Source organism: Notolepis coatsorum (assembly GCF_963971535.1).
Source record: "Notolepis coatsorum genome assembly, chromosome: 17".
Lineage (NCBI taxonomy): Eukaryota > Metazoa > Chordata > Actinopteri > Aulopiformes > Paralepididae > Notolepis > Notolepis coatsorum.
The window spans coordinates 69,694,709-69,716,237 of NC_140181.1; the positions used below are offsets into that span (position 1 = coordinate 69,694,709).

A 21,529-nucleotide genomic window follows, 5' to 3' on the forward strand; every position below is an offset into this window, starting at 1 on the left:
ATAACTCGAACCCTGCCTGTAAACACATTCTGTACATTTAGACATATACATACATACACACACACACATACCCAGTTACTTTTATTTTTAGTGACAGGAATATTAGTAGCCTATACAAATAGGTGGTAAGGTGTACTGTATATGGTTTCTCACTGCTTGTGAATTGAGTGCATATTATATATATATACTGTTATGTAATGTATATTGTACTATGTATGATTCCATATAATTAGGAATGCGGTATGTATAGTTTTTTAATACCACTTGTTTGCTTGTCTGTAAATGTCTTATCATGTTTATATGTTATGCGTGGACCCCGGATAACGCATGTAGCTCATGTTTTGCATCAACTGATGGGGATCCTAATAAAATCATAAATCATAAACCTCCCAGGGGGGTGCGGGTTTGCGACTAACCTTGGGACGGGGGGTTGGGGTCCCAGGCGGCCCACAGCTGGACGATGAAGAACGGAGACCAGCAGATGGTGTAGACCAACACGATGACCAGCGTCATCCTCACCGTCTTGGACATGGCCTTGGTGATGCTGGGTTGGGGAGGGCCGGGGGGCTGATGGGGGGGATAGTCCAGGGACGGGCGGGGCGAGACCCTGTGGCAGCTCGGGGAACGCTCGTAGGGCGCGTAGGACTGGCAGCAGCAGCTGCTCGCGGGAGCATGCGAGCAGTCACAGCATGTAGCAGCCACAGCTGTGGTGGGGTTCAAAGCCTGGTTCTCAGAGCTGAATGGCTGCTGTTGCTGTGTTGTTGTTGTTGTTGTTGTAGTTGTTACCGCGGTTATTGTTGTGTGCTCGCCGTGGCAGCTGCTGTACTGAAGGCCAGACGAGACATAGTCGTAACATTCTCCCACCTGGCCATTGTAAGTGTTACTGTGAGAGACTGAGGGGTTGTTGTTCATGGTCTTTAGGAGCAGTCCTCCTCTCCCATCCCTACCTCCTCCTCCTCCGGATACCCTCCTCCCCCTCTCCCTGGCCCGCTCATCCTCCTTTTTAATGCTGTGAAAGCGGAAGAAGACCTCGTTCTTCTTGAGCTCGGCCGTCACCACCCTCTCCGACTTCAGGTAGATGTTGTTATGAATCTCCCGGAAGATTCTTACCTGAAAGAGACATAGTATGTTTCCCGGGAAGAAGGAGATATTATCGGAAAGGAATGCTGAACAGACACAACATTATCACCAAAGACAGGAGTTGCCGGTTATCACAGCATGACAGCAGATTTGCACGCTTCTCTTTATGTCTGAAACAAATCATTTTGGCATGTCCATTTTATTGGCCAATATATTGTGCAGGATTACGGGACGGGGTCTCCCGCAGCATAGTTTCCCAATATTTATCCACCTTTATTCCTTCCCTCACTTAAAATCAAGAAAAGCAACACAACCTTTTTATACACAAAATGAATGAAATACATATTATTTATTTATCAGGCTACTTATTTTCAAACATAATTTATTTCAAAAACATTTCGAAATGTTTATTTTTTTTTAACTATCCTTTTTCCTGGTGATGCCTTGTACAGTATAAAACTTAATAATAAAAAGTTTGTTTTCTGAGAGAATAAAATCCATGATCTAGCAGCAAAGCGGGGTCGGGATGTTTTGTAATGTCTGTGGCAATATCATTTTGGCCAGGTCTTGCTCGAAAAAGAGATCTTTGATCTCAAGTGACTACCTGGTAAAATAAAGGTTAAATACAAATTTATTTTTATATTCTGTTTTTATTATTAATCTATCTCTATTATTGTAATAAGTTACTGTCCTGTGATGTCTTTTTATGTGTTATTATTATTATTATTATTATTATAATAATAATTATTATTATTATTATTATTATTATTATTATTATTATTATTATTATTATTATTATTATTATTATTATTATTGTATTAAAGAATATGTATGAAATAAATTAAATACAATTTCAAAGATTTTATCACAAAACATTTGTAAGTTTGTTTTCTAAAGTATTATTTATTTCCTTAAACAAAATGCAATCATTCCACTCATAATATCTTGTACTGTTTATATTAGTGCCACGCAAGCACTAATATGTGCCAGGGAGGGAAGCAGAATAGGAAGCAGAATTTCATGGGACTCAAACCCACGGCGTGGCATGGCAAGAATGGTAGCATTGGTATGTGTCCTCAAAGTACATGGCATGCCCTCAGTCTGCTGCACCCAGAGTCTGAAGCTTGAAAAGCCACATTAATTTATCAAGAAATTGTGTCTTTTCATATCGCTGTCGAAGGAGGTCATTTGATTTTGAGTGAGTAAAAAACAACAGTATGACCAGAGAGTATGATTGGCTGAGATCTGGTACATGTCTCTCCCTGGCAGGGGGCTCTCAGGGTGGGCAGATCTGGTAAATTTCCCTCCCTGGCAGGGGGCTCTCAGGGTGGGCAGATTTTCTGACCAGCCGCCCCAGCAGTGATCCTCCAAGTGTTGCATTAATCAAGAGAAATAGTTGGACCCTGGAAATATCTTTCCCCAAATAGAGCAGCAGGGACCGACGTGAGACAGCCCAGAATGTCTATCCCTCCACGGGACGCTATACAATACCGACTGCACCGTTGCGCCCACCCCCCATCCCGCGGCTTATTAAACAACGCTTGCCAAATAAACCCCCCATGAAAACAAAAGCTGCATTTCATTCATACCACCCGCCTGATTGTTGGATACTGTTTCCCTCTGTAATGTCTCTGTTACATATGCTGTTTATTTATGGGGGTTTATTTATGCTATGTATGTTATGTATGTATGCATGTCTTCTTTGGTTCTGTTTTGTGAGTTGTCTCCCCCTGTTTCTACATGTCTTTTCTCAGATGCACCCCCTGGTTTCGCTGCACCCTGTGCACCCACCATGTCTGTTGCCTTATGTTGTGCCCTTCCACAGGGGCGCGTAACAGTCTCTCAGGAGTAAGCCTGGACAGTTCAGAGACTTAAAATGATAGGTGAGATTTTTGGACCTTAAATTGTATGAAATACTTGCCCTTTAGTGTAGAGCTAAAGCTAAAGTCGATGTACTGTAAAGCTATTATTGTAAAGCTTACTTATCGTGTCCCGTGGTCTGAGTTCTGGCCGGGTTCCGAGAGACAGGCAGCAAATCCCCGGGGATTCAGGGGTCACGAAACCAAAAAAGTTTGAATCCACACCACGCATAATGTAAAGTGTTACCCATTTCCAATGCAAAACCATGGTCCTCCAGCATTTTGGAACAGCTAATAGGCCACATTACCTGTGAACTGGCTCCAGTGCATAGTAATACACTGGCTTTTTATATAGTGCCATGTAGGGGTGTAAAGGTACATGTATCCGTACCGAACCAATTCAGTGTGTACCGTACCGTACCGAACAGCTGTGTAGTGTACCGAACGAATACAACGGTATCTTACCGGGGGCTGTTTTTTTCACAATCTAATATAATTATTATTATTTCTAAAAAAAAATACAAGTCGATTATTAATTTCAATATAGAATATTCGTTGACAGCCCTACAAGTACAATTAGTTACTGCACACTACATCACCCCTGACTGGAACACGGAAAGCCAAACTTTCCCCCACTGTACCGAAAACCCCTAGTGCCAAGTGATAGCAGAATCGGAAATGCTGGAGAACCGTGATTTCGTGTTGGGTAACCCTTTTGCCTGCATGTAGTGGTGTGGATTACCTTTTTGGTTTCATGACACGCCCCGCTGATTCTCCCCTGGAACCTGGCCAGAACTCTAGTAAGCGAACACCTTTGCATCGACTACATTACTGGCAATCTGTCACACAACTTAATGCAGAAAAATATGAAGTACCCCTTTAAGAGTTCAGTCAGCACGGGTCAGTATAGTCTAGTCTCACCTGGCAGATGGTGATGATGAGGGCAGGTAAGAGGAAGACAGCCACAGTCATCCATGTGACGTATGCCTTTAACCCCCACGGCTCGGTAAAGTGACCCCAGCATTCAAATACACCGGGAGCCACCTCAGATCGGGAGAAGATAAAGACCTGACAGACCGGACACAGGAGGGGGGATGTAAATGTAGGTCAGCATGTGCACAGACATGACCATCAGCTTCCTTCCCCATTAGCCCACCTCTAATGACCTCACGGAGACAGAAATAGAGCAACATCTTGAGTTCTACTGTAGGAGTCAGGGTGTGAACGCCCCACTGAGCTCTCATTTCCTACCTCAGCATATACTATTTGTGTGTGTGTGTGCGCGTGTTCCCACCTGCGGTATGCTGAGGATGAACGCCAGGCCCCACGCCACCATGACGGGGGTGTTGCATCGGGACACGGCCCCACTGCGGTAGGCCTGCAACGGGAAGCAGATGGCGTGGTGACGGTCCACGGTCATGGCCACGATCATGTAGGAGGAGGCGAACATGCCCACGATCTGCAGGTACTTGACGGAGCGGCAGAGCACGTCTGGTCCCTGGAACCTCTCAGTGATGTCCCACACAAGCTGGGGGAGAACCTGGGGGAATGGACAAACGAGGGAAAAGTAAGTGCCTGCCTGGTGTTACGTATATTATATAATAGCACATATAAGATGAATGAAGGGAGACGTTTCATGCTCTCCACCAAGTGGTAGGCCCATCCAGTGTTTTCAGAGTAGGGCTTGGGTCCTGAATGGTCCAATTGTAAAAACACTGGAGCCCAATGATACACAGTAGGACAATAAACTTCGACACATGGTGCGTCTTCAGAAACAAACTTTGGACCAAGTCTCCCTGAATCTTTTCCTTGGTATACGATTTCATTATTATTATTTTTTAGATTTTATATATATTTCCCACCATCTACTAAAAACACACTTCTTCCATATCTTTTACTATTATGTATTTTGCTACTATGTCTATGCTACTATGCACTCAAGTTCAACACTGCTTGACGAACAATACCACTTAAGTCAAGTCAAGTCAAGAGTTTTATTTGTCACGGAATACGAGTATACAATGAAATGCGGGTGGTCTTGCCCGCAACGATGTGCATAATACAATAGTAATAACATATAATAGAATCCAATAGAACGACATTGTGCAATAAAACAAGTAAACAGAGTAGGGCATATCGGTATATGTACATAAGTTATTTACAGAGCATGGTAGGACATGCTAGGTCCTGTGGTAGTGCAATACACTGTTAGCTACGGATGAGGCACTGGGTCTTTATGTACATGCTATGTTATACAATCTCAAGTTATACTATACTATTCTTAAAGTGACCTTTCCTTAGTGGCCATAAGTGTGGGCATGTGCAGCATGAGTGTGTGCTTGCTCATGTTAAAGTGGCTGCTAGTGTGTGAGCGTGTACAGTGTTACCCTTAGCTGCCAGAGTTGTACCCTTCCTGCTGACTTGTTATACACAACTTGGATAAAAGTGTCAGCTGAATGACTAAATGTAATTAAATGATTAAGTACATTTATAATATTTCCCCAAGGGGATCAATAAAGGAATATCTTATCTTATATATATGTTTTTTTGACACTGTTCCATTGGACAATTGGCAGAGACGAGATGGCAACCTCAAAGGTATCATAAATATACCATATCATACCATTTATAGGCTAATTTATGATGTTGCTATGGCTGACGCCATCTGTAAACATTGGGAAGGGTGGCCAGGCTGAGGGATTAATCTAATGTATTAACACCACAGTCTGTATAACACTTGAAAGTCATATGTCACTCTTGACATTTATGAGGTTATGTACCTGATGTTATCACAACATGGATATCCCTAGATGACCTGAATCTACATATCAATAACAAGGACAGATGCAAAACAGTTTCCACATAGATTTAACTTGTGCCATGCTGGTGAGCCGCAACTAGGGGCAAAGTGGCTGACTGTGAACTGAGTGAATTACTGAATGAGAGAGTGAGTGAGTGAGTAATTGGGTGAGATTTCCAGTCATAGATGTGCTTCGCATCTAAAAAGTCAAAAGGTCACTAATGCCAATCATAATGTTGTGATACTTGTTTTTACCACAATACTGTTGTCAATAGTAATCAGAGAACTGACCTGAATTTACATGTAAAAAATAAGTCATAAACCAAATAACTGACAGTCATAGGTCCAGTAATAACTAAAAAGGGGAAGGATCCTGAAGAAGTTAGTAGCTATAGACCGATATCCATCAAAGGCTTTTGACCAATTAGAATGACCTCTTTGCATCCCTGAGAAGACATGATGTTGGTGGACAATTTGAATAAGAATTCTCTATCATGGGCCCTGTGCTCTAATTGTCACTAATAATATCCTTTCTCCTCCATTTCAATTGCACAGAGGCACTAGACAAGGGTGTTACTTATCTCCATTGCTTTTTGCCATGGCCCTTGCTCAGGTAATTTGCGCCAACCCCCATATACATGGATACGGTACAAAAGACACATTAAGTAAAATTTTGCTATATGTGGATGACATCCTGCTGTATATAACCAAACCTCAGTGTACTATTCTGGCCATCTTAGACACCATCTTTAATTTTGGAATCTTTTCAGAGTATAGGATTAATTGGTCCAAGAGTGAACTAATGCCAATCATATTCCGTGACTTCTCAGTACAACAAAACGTCCCTTTAAATTCATGCACAACAAATTCACATATTTATGAATAGAAGTTACTAAATATTTTCAGTCACTTAACAAAGCCCCAAATTCTTTACCTATTTCAAAATTCAATTAAAATTTTAAGAAACTTGATTCCATCATTGTTCCATTTCTGTGGGACTATAACACTCACAGAATTAGTAAGGATCACTGTAAATAAAAATTAGATGGCGGAATGACCCTTCCGAACTTCTCCCATTATTATTATGCCTGTGAGCTTTGCACTATTATAATACGGTCAGATCATACTTTCACACACCCCGTTTGGATCAAAATGGAAAGAGAGGAATGTACTCAATATGAGATTGGTGCACTGATCTTATCACTGATAAAATAGATAAATCTATCTATAATAGTAATAACATTATCCATAGCATTATATGCATTTTAAATCTCAGTTTGAAATCAAGTCCATATCTACACTCCTATACCAATCGCAGGGAACCTCTCATTGGTCCACTCTACTTTAGATTCGGGATTTACACAATGGAAAGATTTTGGTATCCGGACTGTTGGAGATGTGTTTGTAGACAGGAGTTTTGCCTCCTTCAATCAATTCAGGTCCAATATGGTCTTCATAAAAACAACTTCTTCAGATACTTGCAGATCAAGCACTATGTAAAATAATAATACGTACCCACTCTAGAAAAAATAGACCCAGTTTGATGGATTCTAGGAGGCAGAGAAAGACACCTGTTGTCCCAACTCTACGAGTCATTATTAATGAGAACATCTCACTCTGTGTGGGTATTAAAACACTCTGGGAACAGGAGTTGGGTACAGAAATAAATGAGGAACGTTATTTATTACAGGATATGGCTCTAGAGAACATACAACTCCCCGCCAACTCTATACACTGTCTCATTCAATTTAGGATTAGCCACAGACTCCATTATGCCAAAACAGAGTTACACAAAATCTTTCCAGATGTATCCTCACTGTGTGACAAATACCATATTGAATAAGCCACCCTTCTCCACAGTTAAGTTCTCCGTCCTATGTGAACTCCATTTTGGACTACAGTATTCAGAACCTTCTGTTGCATGCAGTAATGGAACCTGACCCTCTTCTAGTCTCTGACCAGTTTTCCCTGCTTAATAAAGATCAACAACAACTGCTTGCATGCACTTATTGTAGCAAAGAAACATATTCTACTCTATTGGAAAAAAGCAGTGGTCCCTCCTAAGGAATAGTAAAACGTTCTCTTCTGGAGAGAATAGGTCCTCGTTATTAGGCCTAACAAAAGAAATGGTTTGGTTCTGGTTGCCGACCGACCCTGCCGATTTAGGTGCGACCCAATTTATTTTATGAGTTTAAAAAAAAATTAACATTTTTTTTTTACAATAAAGTTTCATAAAAATCTTAGTCAAACCTTTAGTATTATGGATATTAAACATGCTGGCAGAGTACATGCATCCATGTTGCCGTGAACATTTTAATTAAATAAAGAAATTCCCTATCCATAGTCGCCGTGGGAAGAGATAAAATAAAAAAATTAAATAAATTCCCTACCTACTCATGGCCTTAACTGACAACCAACAGGAACCAAACAATATTATTTTTTATGCCTTAAACAAACAAACAGCTTGACTGGATTTGTAAATTATGATCTATTGTGAAAATAGCCTTTTCCTGTGTTTTGCCTTGTTTTTACAGAATGAGCGGTTGTCCCAACACTGAAAATGTTAAATATGTGCATTGTGCCTTTTCTGCAGTTCAGCTGTGAGAAGAACCCTCCCTCTTGAAATGAGCCATTCAGAATTGCAGCCACATTCGCTGTAGTTAGTAAGACTTTGTATGTGTGTGTATGTGCGTCACAGTGCGTGTGAAGAGATCTTGATAAAAATGTGCGTGTACAAGACAAAGATCTTCTCTTTTATACGTAAAGTTGAACCTAATATGTTTCTGACAACATTTTAAATGGTAAGATTGCTATGCTATTGCTGGAACTTGAGTCATATTTGATCTGCAATGTCTAGTCTGAAAGTTTGATCTGAATTTCGTTCAACAGCGCCACTGCTAAATGGTGCTCGTTATAACAGGCATAGAAACAGCCCATTGAGAACAGGACTGAAACAGAGGGGCATAGAGGGTGCTAGAATGCATAACTCAGCAAAATAATTTAAAGACATGTTTAGGGCACCTCAAAGACCTATATTAACTTGTTGAAAAGGACAAAAAATATGTCTCCTTTAACCAAAAGGTCACAGGTCATTGGTCAATATTGTCAATCATAATGTTGTGATACTTGTTATATGTTACTACAATACCAGTAACCAGAGAAACAACTTTAATCTACTTATCAATAATAAATCATGTTGTCAATCATAATGTTGTGACACTTAATGTTACTACAGTGCTGTTATAGGAGCCACAGAAGTTGACAGAACCAACTTTAATTTACTTGTCAATAAAAAGTCATAGGATGCTACGGTTAATCATAATATTAATTTGATAACCAGTAACCAGAGAGCTGACCTGAAAGAGCGCCACCACCAGATCAGCCACACACAGGTTGACCATGAAGATGTGCATGGGCGCGTTGTTCTTCTTTCTCCTTAGCAGCACCCACAACACAAAGCCATTCCCCAGGGTGGTCAGGGCCAGCACCAGCCCCAGGACTGCGATCTCAGCACGGGCCAGGCCCAGGTCCCTCCCCCTGTCTGGGGGCACAGTGTGAGGAGGGGAGACCGAGGCATTCTCAGGGAAGAGGCCAAAGTGGGACCCCCCAATGTGAGAGCTGTTGAGGGAGGCCAGGTCAGAGAGGAGCCAGGAGGAAGTGATGTTGGTCCTTCCTGTGGCCGCCAGTGATGAGGGGGCTAACCCATCCCAACCTGTTTCCCCACTGATGCTGTCCATGCCTGCAAGACAAACAATGTGTTAATGTGAAAAGCCAATTTAGTCCCCCGTTGTTTGTGGAGATGGAGAGTTGCAGAAGAGGCCCTGCGGAAGTGGTGACCTGCTGTCTTGTTCAGTTTACTGTTTGGCTACCAAAACATAATCATGCCTAAACAAACCAGCATTATCAAAACTAACAACTGAATGGTTTGTTTACCGAAGCCGGAGCTGTATGGTTATTAAAACTATCTTTATTAAATTATCTCCAATTGACCTCCAATTTGTTGGCCAAGTATATCTCTAAGCATAGCTTAACCTTCGTCCCTTCTCCCATTCCTTATCTTACAGTGGAGAATGTTGGACACTATCCATTTTTTCCAGAATTTATCTAGAGGTAAATATCGGTATAACCTTGTCTAGGGGCATGATTCTGCAGATACATTTTAATGACACTGTATTGCATTCATTCCATCCATACCTCATTTTATGTGTGTAATATCTTCTGAATGTTTTCATTACACACCATATGAATAAATCTTTTGATCGTATCAATTGACTGCATCTTATGAAAAATTGCACTGGTCATAAAGGCAGAACATGCATGCTGCTCTTATATATGGTACGTTATGTCCCTAATTTTTTAATAAGCCTTCAATGTGTCTGTTTGTCTGTCCGTCTAAGCCCCCAACTCTGTTTGACACAAGTCCAGCATGTTTTTTTCCCCCATTCTCATACTTTCTCAAGGTTGATCTGACAGCTTCCCCCCCTCTAGCCCACCACTTTCGATTCTTCACCTTCACTCTCATAATCTCTCTCATCCTTCGCTCAGCCCTATACATTCCTCCTTCCCTTCGGTCTGTCCTCTCCCCTCCCTCCCATGTATGCATGCATTCTTCTCTCCTCTCCAATCACTCCCTCTTGATCTCAATAAAATCTCAGTTTATTTTCCTTCGCTTATAAATAAATAGCACAAAAGTAAATAAAAATGGATAGAAAAAAAAAAATTACAATTTGAGAAACAGAGTCGTGGGATTTTTGGTCTGCCGTAGCCAAATAAACAGCACACAGTGGAGTCTGTTGGAGAGGGGAGAGGCGGAACAGGGGGATGAGTGGTGACGGGCGGCAGAAGGGGGGGGGGGGGGGGGGGGGGGGCGAAGGAAAACCACCCAGAATAACAGAGGAGGTGTGGAGCGAATACGAGCGATGGAATGATAAGAAAAGGGTAAGGGAAAAGAGAGATGGACAAACAGATTAAATGAGAGACATGGGCTCCTGGTTATCCTTCCGTAGCTAATGTGTATTGATTGGTATTAAAATGGCTGACTGATCGGAACAGCACCGCCCCCTTGGAGTTTGTGTGTTACTGGGAACGGGCTGCTTGGAATTGTTACCAATTCCCTCAAAATAGCAGTCACACTCAAAAGTCTTAGTGTGGTTTAATTGGGTGTGACTAACAAGTATGCTATAAGGTAGCTCTGACTTGTCCACAGAGGCTTAATGGCCAATTTGCTGCTTGTAATAGCCTAATTTACTACGGACCAAAGCATATTGTCAAGTGTTACATGCTGGCTTTGCCTGAGGAATGTATCTAGATGAATGCATAAATAGACCAGGGCCAGCTGGCCATCTCGCATGCCCAGCGTGGAGGTAGAGGAACGGGTGAAGGAGCAGGACCTTTTCTCCGAAGACGAAACATGTGTGAATCGGTTCAGCAATACCGATCATTAGGCTTTCCGCAACATGGCCATAGATGGGGGGAAAATGTGTTTTGATTTCAAAAGGCATCCATCCAAATTTGTCCAGGTGTAATGCGTTCTCCTGTGCTCAATAATTGGCCTGCGTGATGTGTGGTTATTATCTCTGTTATTATCCTATTTCATTTAATTATGGGTTTGGTCAGTGAGGGGGCCCCTCTTTTTTTAATCAGTCTCTTGGCTTCCTTCTGTCTGCTGCCCTGGACCCTGTGCTCCTCTCTGTCTTTAATTATAATTCACAAGAGGCTTCTTGTATACCTATTTTGTGTGCCCTCTGGCCCCATGCCCTCTGGCCCCATGCCATCAACCTCCACAACATAATGATACATGTATTCTGGTTTAATTATATTCACACAAGGTTGGTAACTTATAGTAAGGGCATTATTAAAATGCTGGCAATAGTATTAGGTGATGCAGGTGAACACATTTTCCTCGAAAGTTTCCTCCTATTCTTTAGGGGCAGTGGTGGAAGAAGTACACAGTTCCTATAAGTAAAAGTAGAAATACCCAGATAATATAGTACTCTGGTCAAAAGTAAAAGTCCTGCATTAAAATTTTTACTTACGTAACTGCAGAGGAGCACTTGATATTGAGTATCAAAAGTAAAAGTACACATTATGACATTTGTGTTTTCCAGTGCTTGGGAGCAGCAGTTAATCCACGATTTATTGACATTTAAAGGTTATGTTAAAGTGGTGTGTGGTCCAGTTATGTAGCCCCTTTCGTGACTGCGTGTAGCCTGGGGCGTGTAGGGCTACCAGTTATGCTGCTCTGATTACCTCCTAAGTTTGAAAGAAAGTACATACTGATGATTTTGTGAAGGTACATATGTACATGTTATATACCTTTGATTTGGGAGTATTTGGGGTTTCAGGGAATCAACCAGAACGATTCGGGTTTATTGCATATAATGCGTCCTATCTCGCGATCTATGGAAAAAGACTGGATTATTCCGGAAATGGGGCGTTGTTTAGCGTGTAACAAACTACAGTGTGTAGAAATTAGCTGATTAGTCAGTAATGGACTATGAACAATGGGCCTCATTCAACAATACTCTCTTATTATTTGTCTTATATTTTTGCTTACCTGTCTGTTAAGAGAACAATAAGAAAAGCCACGCCACATTCATCAAAAAAGCCGGTCGAAATCTGTGTTTACCCAGAGATTTGCACGATGAATCCCACTCATTCTCCCTCGCGCTAAAACATTTGCATACAAACACGCCCACAATCCCCTTATAAGGCGAACGAGGCGTGTGTAAAACAGCCGTGGTTCGGCATCTGATCCATGTCTGTCTGATATTACAGTAAGCGATTTGCGCGACTGATCTCAAAATGACACACACTCACGACTGAAGTTGCAACTCAGTGCATGTGTGTGTGTGTGTGTTCCTTATCGCATGTGTGTGTGTTAATCTGATGACAAATAAAGACTTATATACACTTGTAAGTTTAGTTATACGTATACATACTGTATAGTGCAAAATAAATCGTTCCAGCAAAGTAGGCTTTGTCAAGAACCAATCATGCTGCTGATCCTATGCTCTCTCCTTTCAGAGAGAGATGACACTGGTGACAGATCAGGTATTTCCGAACCTATAGGAAATGGATGGCTTAGAGTAGACGACAGAGTACAGCAACTTGCAATGGGCCTGGTCTACAAGATACACTATACGACTAACTCATTCTGACCTCCGACAAGTCCAAGATCTCCAATAAAGGGGTTATAGCATGCGGGTTAAGTGATCATTATATGATATTATGTACCCGCAAAAAACTAAAACAAAAGGCTGGCTGCCACAAAACAGTCACATCTAGAGACCTCAAAACCTACTCTAGCGAGGCCTTCAACCTTGAACTGGAGAGTCTGGACTGGTCAGATGAACTCAATGGTACACTGGTTGAAGAAACATGGCTTGGCTTCAAAACCAAATTCTCAACAATACTAAACGACATGGCCCCCCTAAGAACCACCAGGGTAAAAAATCGCGCTGAGCCGTGGATGCACTCCGAAATACTGGCCGCTATGAAAACCAGAGACAAAAAATGCTCTGAGTTTCGTAAAAGTCAGTCAAAGCTTACTAAAAGCACGAGCAGTGAACTCCAAGCCCACGTGACTGAACTCAAACTAGAAAGAAACAGACTAAGAAACGACGTAAACTCCATGATCAAAACTGCAAAAAAGAATTTCATCAATGACAAAACTGAGGAAAACAAAAACAAACCACGTGAACTTTGGAAATTACTCAATAATCAACTAGGATGCAGTAAAAAACTCAACCAGATTCTCAAACATAAACATAAAACGGACAACACGCTCATCACAGACAAGCTGGATGTAGCCAATTACTTAAACATTTTCTTCACAAACATAGCCACAACACTGGTAAACAAACTACCCTCCCACTCAGGGCGTTATGGGGTAGAACACATAGTAGCTTACTACAAAAACCTAGGGGTCCGCAAGGACGACTTCAAGCTGGAAATGGTAACAACAGATGAGGTACTCAATAAACTGAGCGCCCTCCAACCTAACAAGGCCACTGGCCATGACAACATCCCCTCCAAATTCCTCAGACACTCAGCAGCCGCCATCACCCCAATCATCACACACATAATAAACCTCTCCATAAAACAGGGACACGTCCCCAAGGACTTCAAAATTGCGAGGGTGACCCCTCTGCACAAAAAGGGCAGCAAATTAGACCCAGGCAACTACCGCCCTGTTTCTATTCTCACCTCCATCTCGAAAGTCATGGAAAAAATAGTCTATGAACAGGTCGAAAAGTACCTAGCGGAAAAAAATCGTATCTACGAATTCCAATCTGGCTTCAGAACATCCCACTCCACTGACGCATGCCTTCTCTATTTGAATGACCACATCAAACAAGAGGTGGACGCAGGCAAATACTGCGGCATGGTCATGCTGGACCTACAAAAGGCCTTTGACACGGTCAATCACTCCATTCTGATTGACAAGCTAAAAGCAATTGGTTTTGATAGTCTATCAGTGAGCTGGATGCAATCCTACCTTGAGGGGAGGGAACAGATGGTGGAGGTAAACGGTACCCTATCCCCCCCCCTCACAGTGAGCTGTGGTGTTCCACAAGGAAGCATACTAGGACCGCTACTGTTCCTAATTTATGCAAATGACATGTCGTCAGCTTGTGACTGCAACTTGTTCCTGTTTGCGGACGACTCAGCCCTGCTGGTCTCTGACAAGAACAAGTTACAGGTTGAAAAAACCCTCAGCTCGGAACTAGGCAGAATCTGCATATGGCTCGCTATAACAAACTATCATTACACATGGGCAAAACAGAGTCCATTCTCTTCGGTTCAAATAACAAACTCAGCAAGACCGACGGCTTCTCAGTTACAGTGGGTGACAATATTGTCACAAGGAAAGATGAAATTACCTACCTGGGTTCCATCCTAGAGGCTAATCTCTCCTGTGACAAAATGGCATCCAATGTAATAAAAAAAGTCAACCAACGAACTCGATTCTTGTACCGGATCTCCTCTCTGGTAAACAAGAATACCCTGAAGACTCTGGCAGGAGCATTCATTCAGGGGTACTACGACTATGCTTGCACCTCATGGTACCAAAGCACCTCAAAGGCGCTAAAAACAAAATTACAAACATCTCAAAACAAACTGGTCAGACTACTGCTTGACCTTACTCCTAGAACCCACCTCACCCCTGCCCACTTTGACAACCTAGGATGGCTTAGAGTAGACGACAGAGTACAGCAACTTGCAATGGGCCTGGTCTACAAGATACACTACACGACCAAGGTACCCATGTACATGTCAAAATACTTCCCAAAGGTCAGTGAATACCACGATCACAACACCAGAGGGAGCTCCACAAATCATGTTAAACCCAGATTCGGCTCAAATAAGGGACTAAACACGTTTCGCAATTATGCCACATCAATGTGGAACGCCCTACCCAAAGCTGTAAAGGAATGTGGATCACTACCCACTTTCAAAACCTCTCCCAAGGGACACCTACGGGAGACTGCAATTCAAAACTGGCCCCTGTAAATATCCTAACCCAACCCCCTCCAATGTACAGTCATTTACCTAGTATGGTTTTGTCAATAGTCCAATGTACAATTTTGTTTGTTTGTACAGTGTCTCCCCCCCCCCCTCAATGTACAGTTTTGCTTGTTTATACAGTGTGCCCCCCCCCCCCAACCACCTCCAATGTAAATTACCCAGTATGGTTGTCAATATCCCAATGTACCCAACCCCCCCCCACCCAACCTCCTCCAATGTACAGTTTCTACGTCAAATGTATATACTTCCTTTTCTTGACTCCTTCTGTATCACAAACATTACTGTATTTGCAAATCTGGTATGTCATAAATGTATAGATGTAGCAGTACTGACTATCTGTATGTCATGTATGTCATATATGTCCTGATGAATTGAAAATGGGGGACCCTGATGTAAACAAGACGAAAGTCTTTCTCTGGTCTGCATCCCCTTAACAATTGTGTGTATTGAGCTGTACTGTATTGTACCCATTCTGCAATCTGTTAATAAAGTTTTCAATCAATCAATCAATCAAAACTCATATCAACACTGGTTGCACGCACGCTAATGACGCCACGTGCGCGCGCGCTCCCAGGCGCGTGCGCATAAATGTTCCCTCGCATAAGGACAGACTAAACGAATGTAATGTAACACCTGACGACCGGCGCTATTGATATGCAAAGTAGCCAGGTGGGTACTGCGAGTTGGCGCATCAGTCGAGTGCAGCGCATTCCTGTGTGCACGCGCGTGCACATCCGTGCGTGTGCGTGCACGCGCTTCTGCTCACAAAACTTTGGGTGCAACCTTGTCCCATGAGCAACGCATCACTGCGACTAAGGTGCCCATGTACATGTCAAAATACTTCCCAAATGTCAGTGAATACCACGACCACAACACCAGAGGAAGCTCAACAAATCATATTAAACCCAGATTCGGCTCAAACAAGGGACTAAACACGTTTCGCAATTATGCCACATCAATGTGGAACGCCCTACCCAAAGCTGTAAAGGAATGTGAATCCCTACCCACATTCAAAACCGCTCTTCCAAACCCCCCCACCCCCTCCTAATAGACAGTCTCCTCCCCACCGCATGTATATATTCTCTCCCCACCGTATGTATATTTCTCTCTCTGAAATGTCCATGTGGGCCAGGTGCAGTGCTCATGCCACGCGGTACCACGCCGTTCCACCACACAGGCTGTGGCTAAAACCCAGAGTTCACTCAGAACTTTAGGTGTGGAGCAGAGAAGAGAGGAGAGAGGGGAGGAGAGGAGAGGTTGTATGCGTTCTATGCGTACGGCCTGCAGCCAGCATCTAACTGTTCTAACAGCAATATATAATCCATTTCAGAAGCAGCTGACACGCAATAAGTTATTATAATAATAATAATAATTATTGAAAAGTTCTGGGTTTATAAAGTCGTATTTGGGGGTACTGTATTTGGGGGCAATTGACCAATGGTTTGCTTTCAACCCATGAACTCCTTCCTCTCTCACCATTTTATATATATATATTTTAATTGTATCTACTAAAACTGTATTGTATTATATTGTTTGTTTTGTAAAGTGTCTTTGAGCATTAGGAAAAGCGCTATATAAATCAGATGTATTATTATTATTATTATTATGAATGGTAGCATTTTTATAAATGTTTCTTATCTAGGTAAGAGTGCTCTCGACCACTCTTAGAATTTGATCTTGCCTGAGAGAAAAGCAACAATAAGAAAACATTGCTGAATCCCAGGTAAGAACAAAATAAGAGGAAATGCTAGTTAAGAACGAAATCTGTTCTTATATCGCTTCATGAATGAGGAATGCCTGTAAAATGAGCCATACTATTGTCTCCATAGCTATAATACAGAACACAAGATGGGTCTGCAAACTGGCCTAAAATGGTCATTAACGCTGGCCCCAAACAGTGCAGATGGTGAAAGCTAGTGGCCGTGAATGAGTTGTGCAGTACTTGAGTAAAAAATACTTAGTTACTTTAACCCACTTGAGAGTTTCATAAACGTGTTCAGCAATCCCTGCACAATACCATCGCTCATTTAACATCCCTGCTGCTTGTTCGATGGTTTGGTACTCGCAAACTCTGAATTAGTTTCCTTGTGCTGTGGAAATCCTGAAGGACGTGGATTTTCTCCAAAGTATGTTCACGTCTCATTTGTATTGTGGGCCCATCCAAGAAATCAAGACAGATGTCTTCAAATTACCCAATGGCTCAACTACAGGAGGAGACCAACGCACAGCTTATAGAACTTGGCACCAGCAGATCATCTCCTTAGGGAAAATTCCCTGAATTTACACAAGAGAGATGCCTTGGGTTCGGCGCAGTATCCAAGTTCATTAAATCATCTACATACAAATGTTTGGTAATAGAGTGTGTAATAAAGTTAAGCTACTCTCTGTAAAAATGCAGCCGACGGCACATAATACCCATCTGTCAGTCTGACTTCTCTGGAAAAGTACAAATTATTCTGTCACATTGTGCTGGAAGGACGGTCACGGTAGGCTACCCACGATTTGGTAGTATTTAGTGCAATGAGAACAGCCTATATTTACCTTGAAGCCTTTACTCTGATCCTGATGATTAATGAGTGAGTCAGTGCCTCCCTCCGTCTGCCTTTCCTCCCCTGAGGAGAACCATCCACTTTCCTGTCCCCTCCATGCTTATATGCCTTTCTCTCTTTCCCCCCCTCCTCAGCAATCAAACCCCTCGCAATGTACTACTCGGCTACAGCATGTGAGCCACCGTGCCGTGCCGTGCCATGTCGTGCCGTGCCATGCCTCGGGCGTTGATCAAAACAGGTAGTTCAAGTGCACAGGAAACATTCCAGTGGCGTACAATTACATCTTTCACCGTATCATTCCCTATTTTCTGTGCGTGTGTGTGTTTGTGTGTGTGTGTGTGTGTGTGTGTGTGTGTGTGTGTGTGTGTGTGTGTGTGTGTGTGTGTGTGTGTGTGTGTGTAGGTGTGTGTGTGTGTGTGTGTGTGTGTGTAGGTGTGTGTGTGTGTGTGTGTGTGTGTGTGTGTGTGTGTGTGTGTGTGTGTGTGTGTGTGTGTGTGTGTGTGTGTGTGTGTGTGTGTGTGTGTGTGTGTGTGTGTGTGTGTGTGTGTGTACGCTGCTGCGCGACTTGGATTGACCCAGTCAGTCAGTCAGAGGGTATGGAGCTGGAGTTGGCGGGTCAGTGGCTTATCAGTGGCTGGACATTAGACAGAGCTGTTGCAGGAAAAGACACCCGACAGGTGATGAGAGCGAATTCTGAGAAAAATAACAAAAACAAATTAATGGAAGACCCTTCATGGTCCTGCTCTGAGCTTGTGCTTGAGTCAGGCTTTTGATTAGTTATATTTGACCGGATCTGACCCTAGCTAACCCTGACTCATTAGCTCTAGCTTCCGTATCCGCCCGATAACTCGCACGAATCTCTCCCTCCTATCTTCTCTCTCTCTCTCTCTCTCTCTCTCTCTCTCTCTCTCTCTCTCTCTCTCTCTCTCTCTCTCTCTTCTCTCTCTCTCTCTCTCTCTCTCTCTCTCTCTCTCTTCTCTCTCTCTCTCTCTCTCTCTCTCTCTCTCTCTCTCTCTCTCTCTCTCTCTCTCTCTCTCTCTCTCTCTCTCTCTCTCTCTCTCTCTCTCTCTCTCCTCTCTCTCTCTCTCTCTCTCTCTCTCGCTCTCGCTCGCTCTCTCTCTCTCTCTCTCTCTCTCTCTCTCTCTCTCTCTCTCTCTCTCTCTCTCTCTCTCTCTCTCTCTCTCTCTCTCTCTCTCTCTCTCTCCATCTTTCTCTTTTCCCTCTCCTGTATTTCTTCATCCACCCAGAGTTTCTACCAATCACTATAATTTAGGATTAAAACAGCAAAGGAAAGAGTTACGGGATGCGTGTGATTACTCATTTAATCTCAATTATCAACTTCATTGATCCACGCAGGCAGCAGGAAACGGGATCAGACCGGTTCCGTGCCATCAGCAGATATAGGCTGACTGGAAAACAAACGCAGGACTCAAAGCGTGAGGACACACTGTTTAGCAACATGCAGCTGAAGCAGAGCGGTATGCTGTTTTTCTCAGAATGGGCAAGAGAGGCTTTTATTTACATGCCGATCAATAGCACAATATTCAACAAAGGCCTGAATGAATCATCCAGTAACACATGCTGTTCTCTGGACTCCTGCTGCCTTTGATCAGTGGACTGAAGTAGATAGAACATTTGATAGAACATCTTCCTGTAGCGACCTATCTCTCTCAACCCTCCCATGTACCAGATCCCCACTAACACACACCAAACATAAATTCACTATGAGTCAACTCAATGACAAATTGATACTCAGCCTATGTACATCTCAATCTGCAGAGACGTGAAGCCACTTTACTGTGCTCTGTGAAAGGACTGAAAGCAAAACAAACGTGGTCTCTATGCATAAGCTCCAAATGACCAGCTCTCATGATCAAGCTCTCCTTGATGTATGTCTCCAGACGCGTCATGCCCATTCCAGATTTTTTATACCTGGATTTTTTCTAATATTTTTATCATTTGTATTTAATTATTATTATATATATATATTTCTTTTTTTTTACAATAACTAGTTATGATAATTGTATATTGTGAGTCAAACATATTCTTCAAATTATGTCATACAGTATATCATACCTCAAAAAGCCACCCCCACTTTCCCTATTGGTTTCTTCCAAAATAAATTGGTTCAACAGCAGGTAAACAAGCAGCAGAGGTCGGAGGATGTAGATTACACAGCTGATAGCTTAACAGTGTTGTTGAATTGGTTAGTAGTAGTAAGTCCATGTCCCTTCATATAAACAGTTCATGTTCATGGGTGTGAATATACAGTATGTGCTCAGGGAAGTATTGGTATTATAATACGGTATGTCAGTGTATTGTGGAGTAATGAAGTTAATTACATAATTATGAGCTATTAATTACACTAACCTCATGTAATGCTAACCAACGACTAACCTAGACTAACTAGTTAAGCTAACCATGTAATCCTCATGTAATAAGGCTAACCTAATTGAGTGTACTGTTAGTGTTGTATAATATAGGTAAAGAAGAGCTGTGTGAATCTTAAGGCAGTGAGCTGACCATTTTAACCACCACTATCACAGCTTATAGTTAGCAAAACATTTAATTCCATGTGATATCTCCATGTCAAGATGCAGAGGAAAAGCTCGTTCTTTAAAAAACAACAGAAAGCCCCAGCCCTGTCCTCAGTCAGGAGGTTGATACTGCAAGAGGTATCTTAGGCGATATTGATAGTGATCTAGGCTACCTTTCCTTCATGGAAATGTATGTAGATAAAATGTGAAGATGTGGTCCCTTCATATGGTCATTTCAGACCAATCAAGGGATGATAATGATGATCAGGCAGTTAAAATAGCTGATCTGTGTGAAGCAGGTAAAGATAAGTGATTAGCCTAATGGTAACTTGATGATGATGTTGATGATAACAAAATTAAATAGTTTGATAAATAAAACACATTTTAACTATTAGCATTATGTAAGGAGGAATTTCACATGATACTATGAAGGTTTTTCTCTGACTTTCAGACTGAAAGAGAAGTTCTTAGTGAGATCCTTTAATCTGTGGCTTTATCTATGTTCTCTAAATTAATTTGCATTGTGGATATAGTCTTTACGTGAATCGATGCAAAGTTGCAAAGGAGAATAAGGTAGAGAGAGAGAGAGAGAGGCTGATTAAGAGAGAAGTGCCAGACAGCACAGGAAACCCCCCCCCCAAAAAATATGGTAACACCCTCCTGATTGTGCCCCTCCAGAATTTTGGCTTGCATGACATCCCTGTATGTCTTCCCCTCTGGCTGTCATTCTCAGCTCCAGCCCGCGTCAACAATTCAAGGTAAACACTTTGTTCCCTCACTGTCTTGCCCCAAACAGCCCATAATGCGTTAATCATGGGGGGGGGGCACACCTCATTGCACACACTGATACAGTCATTACGTGGCCACATTTCAATGCCACTCGTGTGTGTCACTACTTGAGTTTTGTAATCAAGGACCTCGCCTTAAGCCATGGAGTCCTGTTTATTTCCACAATAGAAAGGTCAGTGGCTCACCTGGCCCTTGCATTGAAGAAGGTCCTGGTTCCCCGTATCTGATCTGATAAAAAAACCTGCTCAGAAACCCATTGACTGTTTTTCCTCTTATGTATCATTAACCAAACACACGGTCACCCGGTCTGTGTGCCCCAAAACGTATTTTGCAATGCTAAGTTCAGTGTATGCTATGTTAGTTCAGCATATGCCCCCGCATGAA

At 42.4% G+C, this 21,529-nt stretch overlaps 1 protein-coding gene across 1 annotated transcript in view; it reads right to left on the reverse strand.

Moving 5' to 3' along the window:
• Positions 1–21,529, reverse strand: part of LOC311244417 (vasopressin V2 receptor-like) — a 44,092-nt gene that overhangs the window by 19,347 nt on the left and 3,216 nt on the right. The window contains exons 3-6 of the mRNA XM_084333910.1: positions 9,096–9,478; positions 4,234–4,479; positions 3,861–4,007; positions 417–1,110 (exon numbers count right to left, since the gene is read on the reverse strand). Of these exons, the coding sequence (XP_084190036.1) occupies positions 417–1,110; positions 3,861–4,007; positions 4,234–4,479; positions 9,096–9,476 (1,468 nt within the window). The 5' untranslated portion in view covers positions 9,477–9,478. The remainder of the gene's footprint in view (positions 1–416; positions 1,111–3,860; positions 4,008–4,233; positions 4,480–9,095; positions 9,479–21,529) is intronic.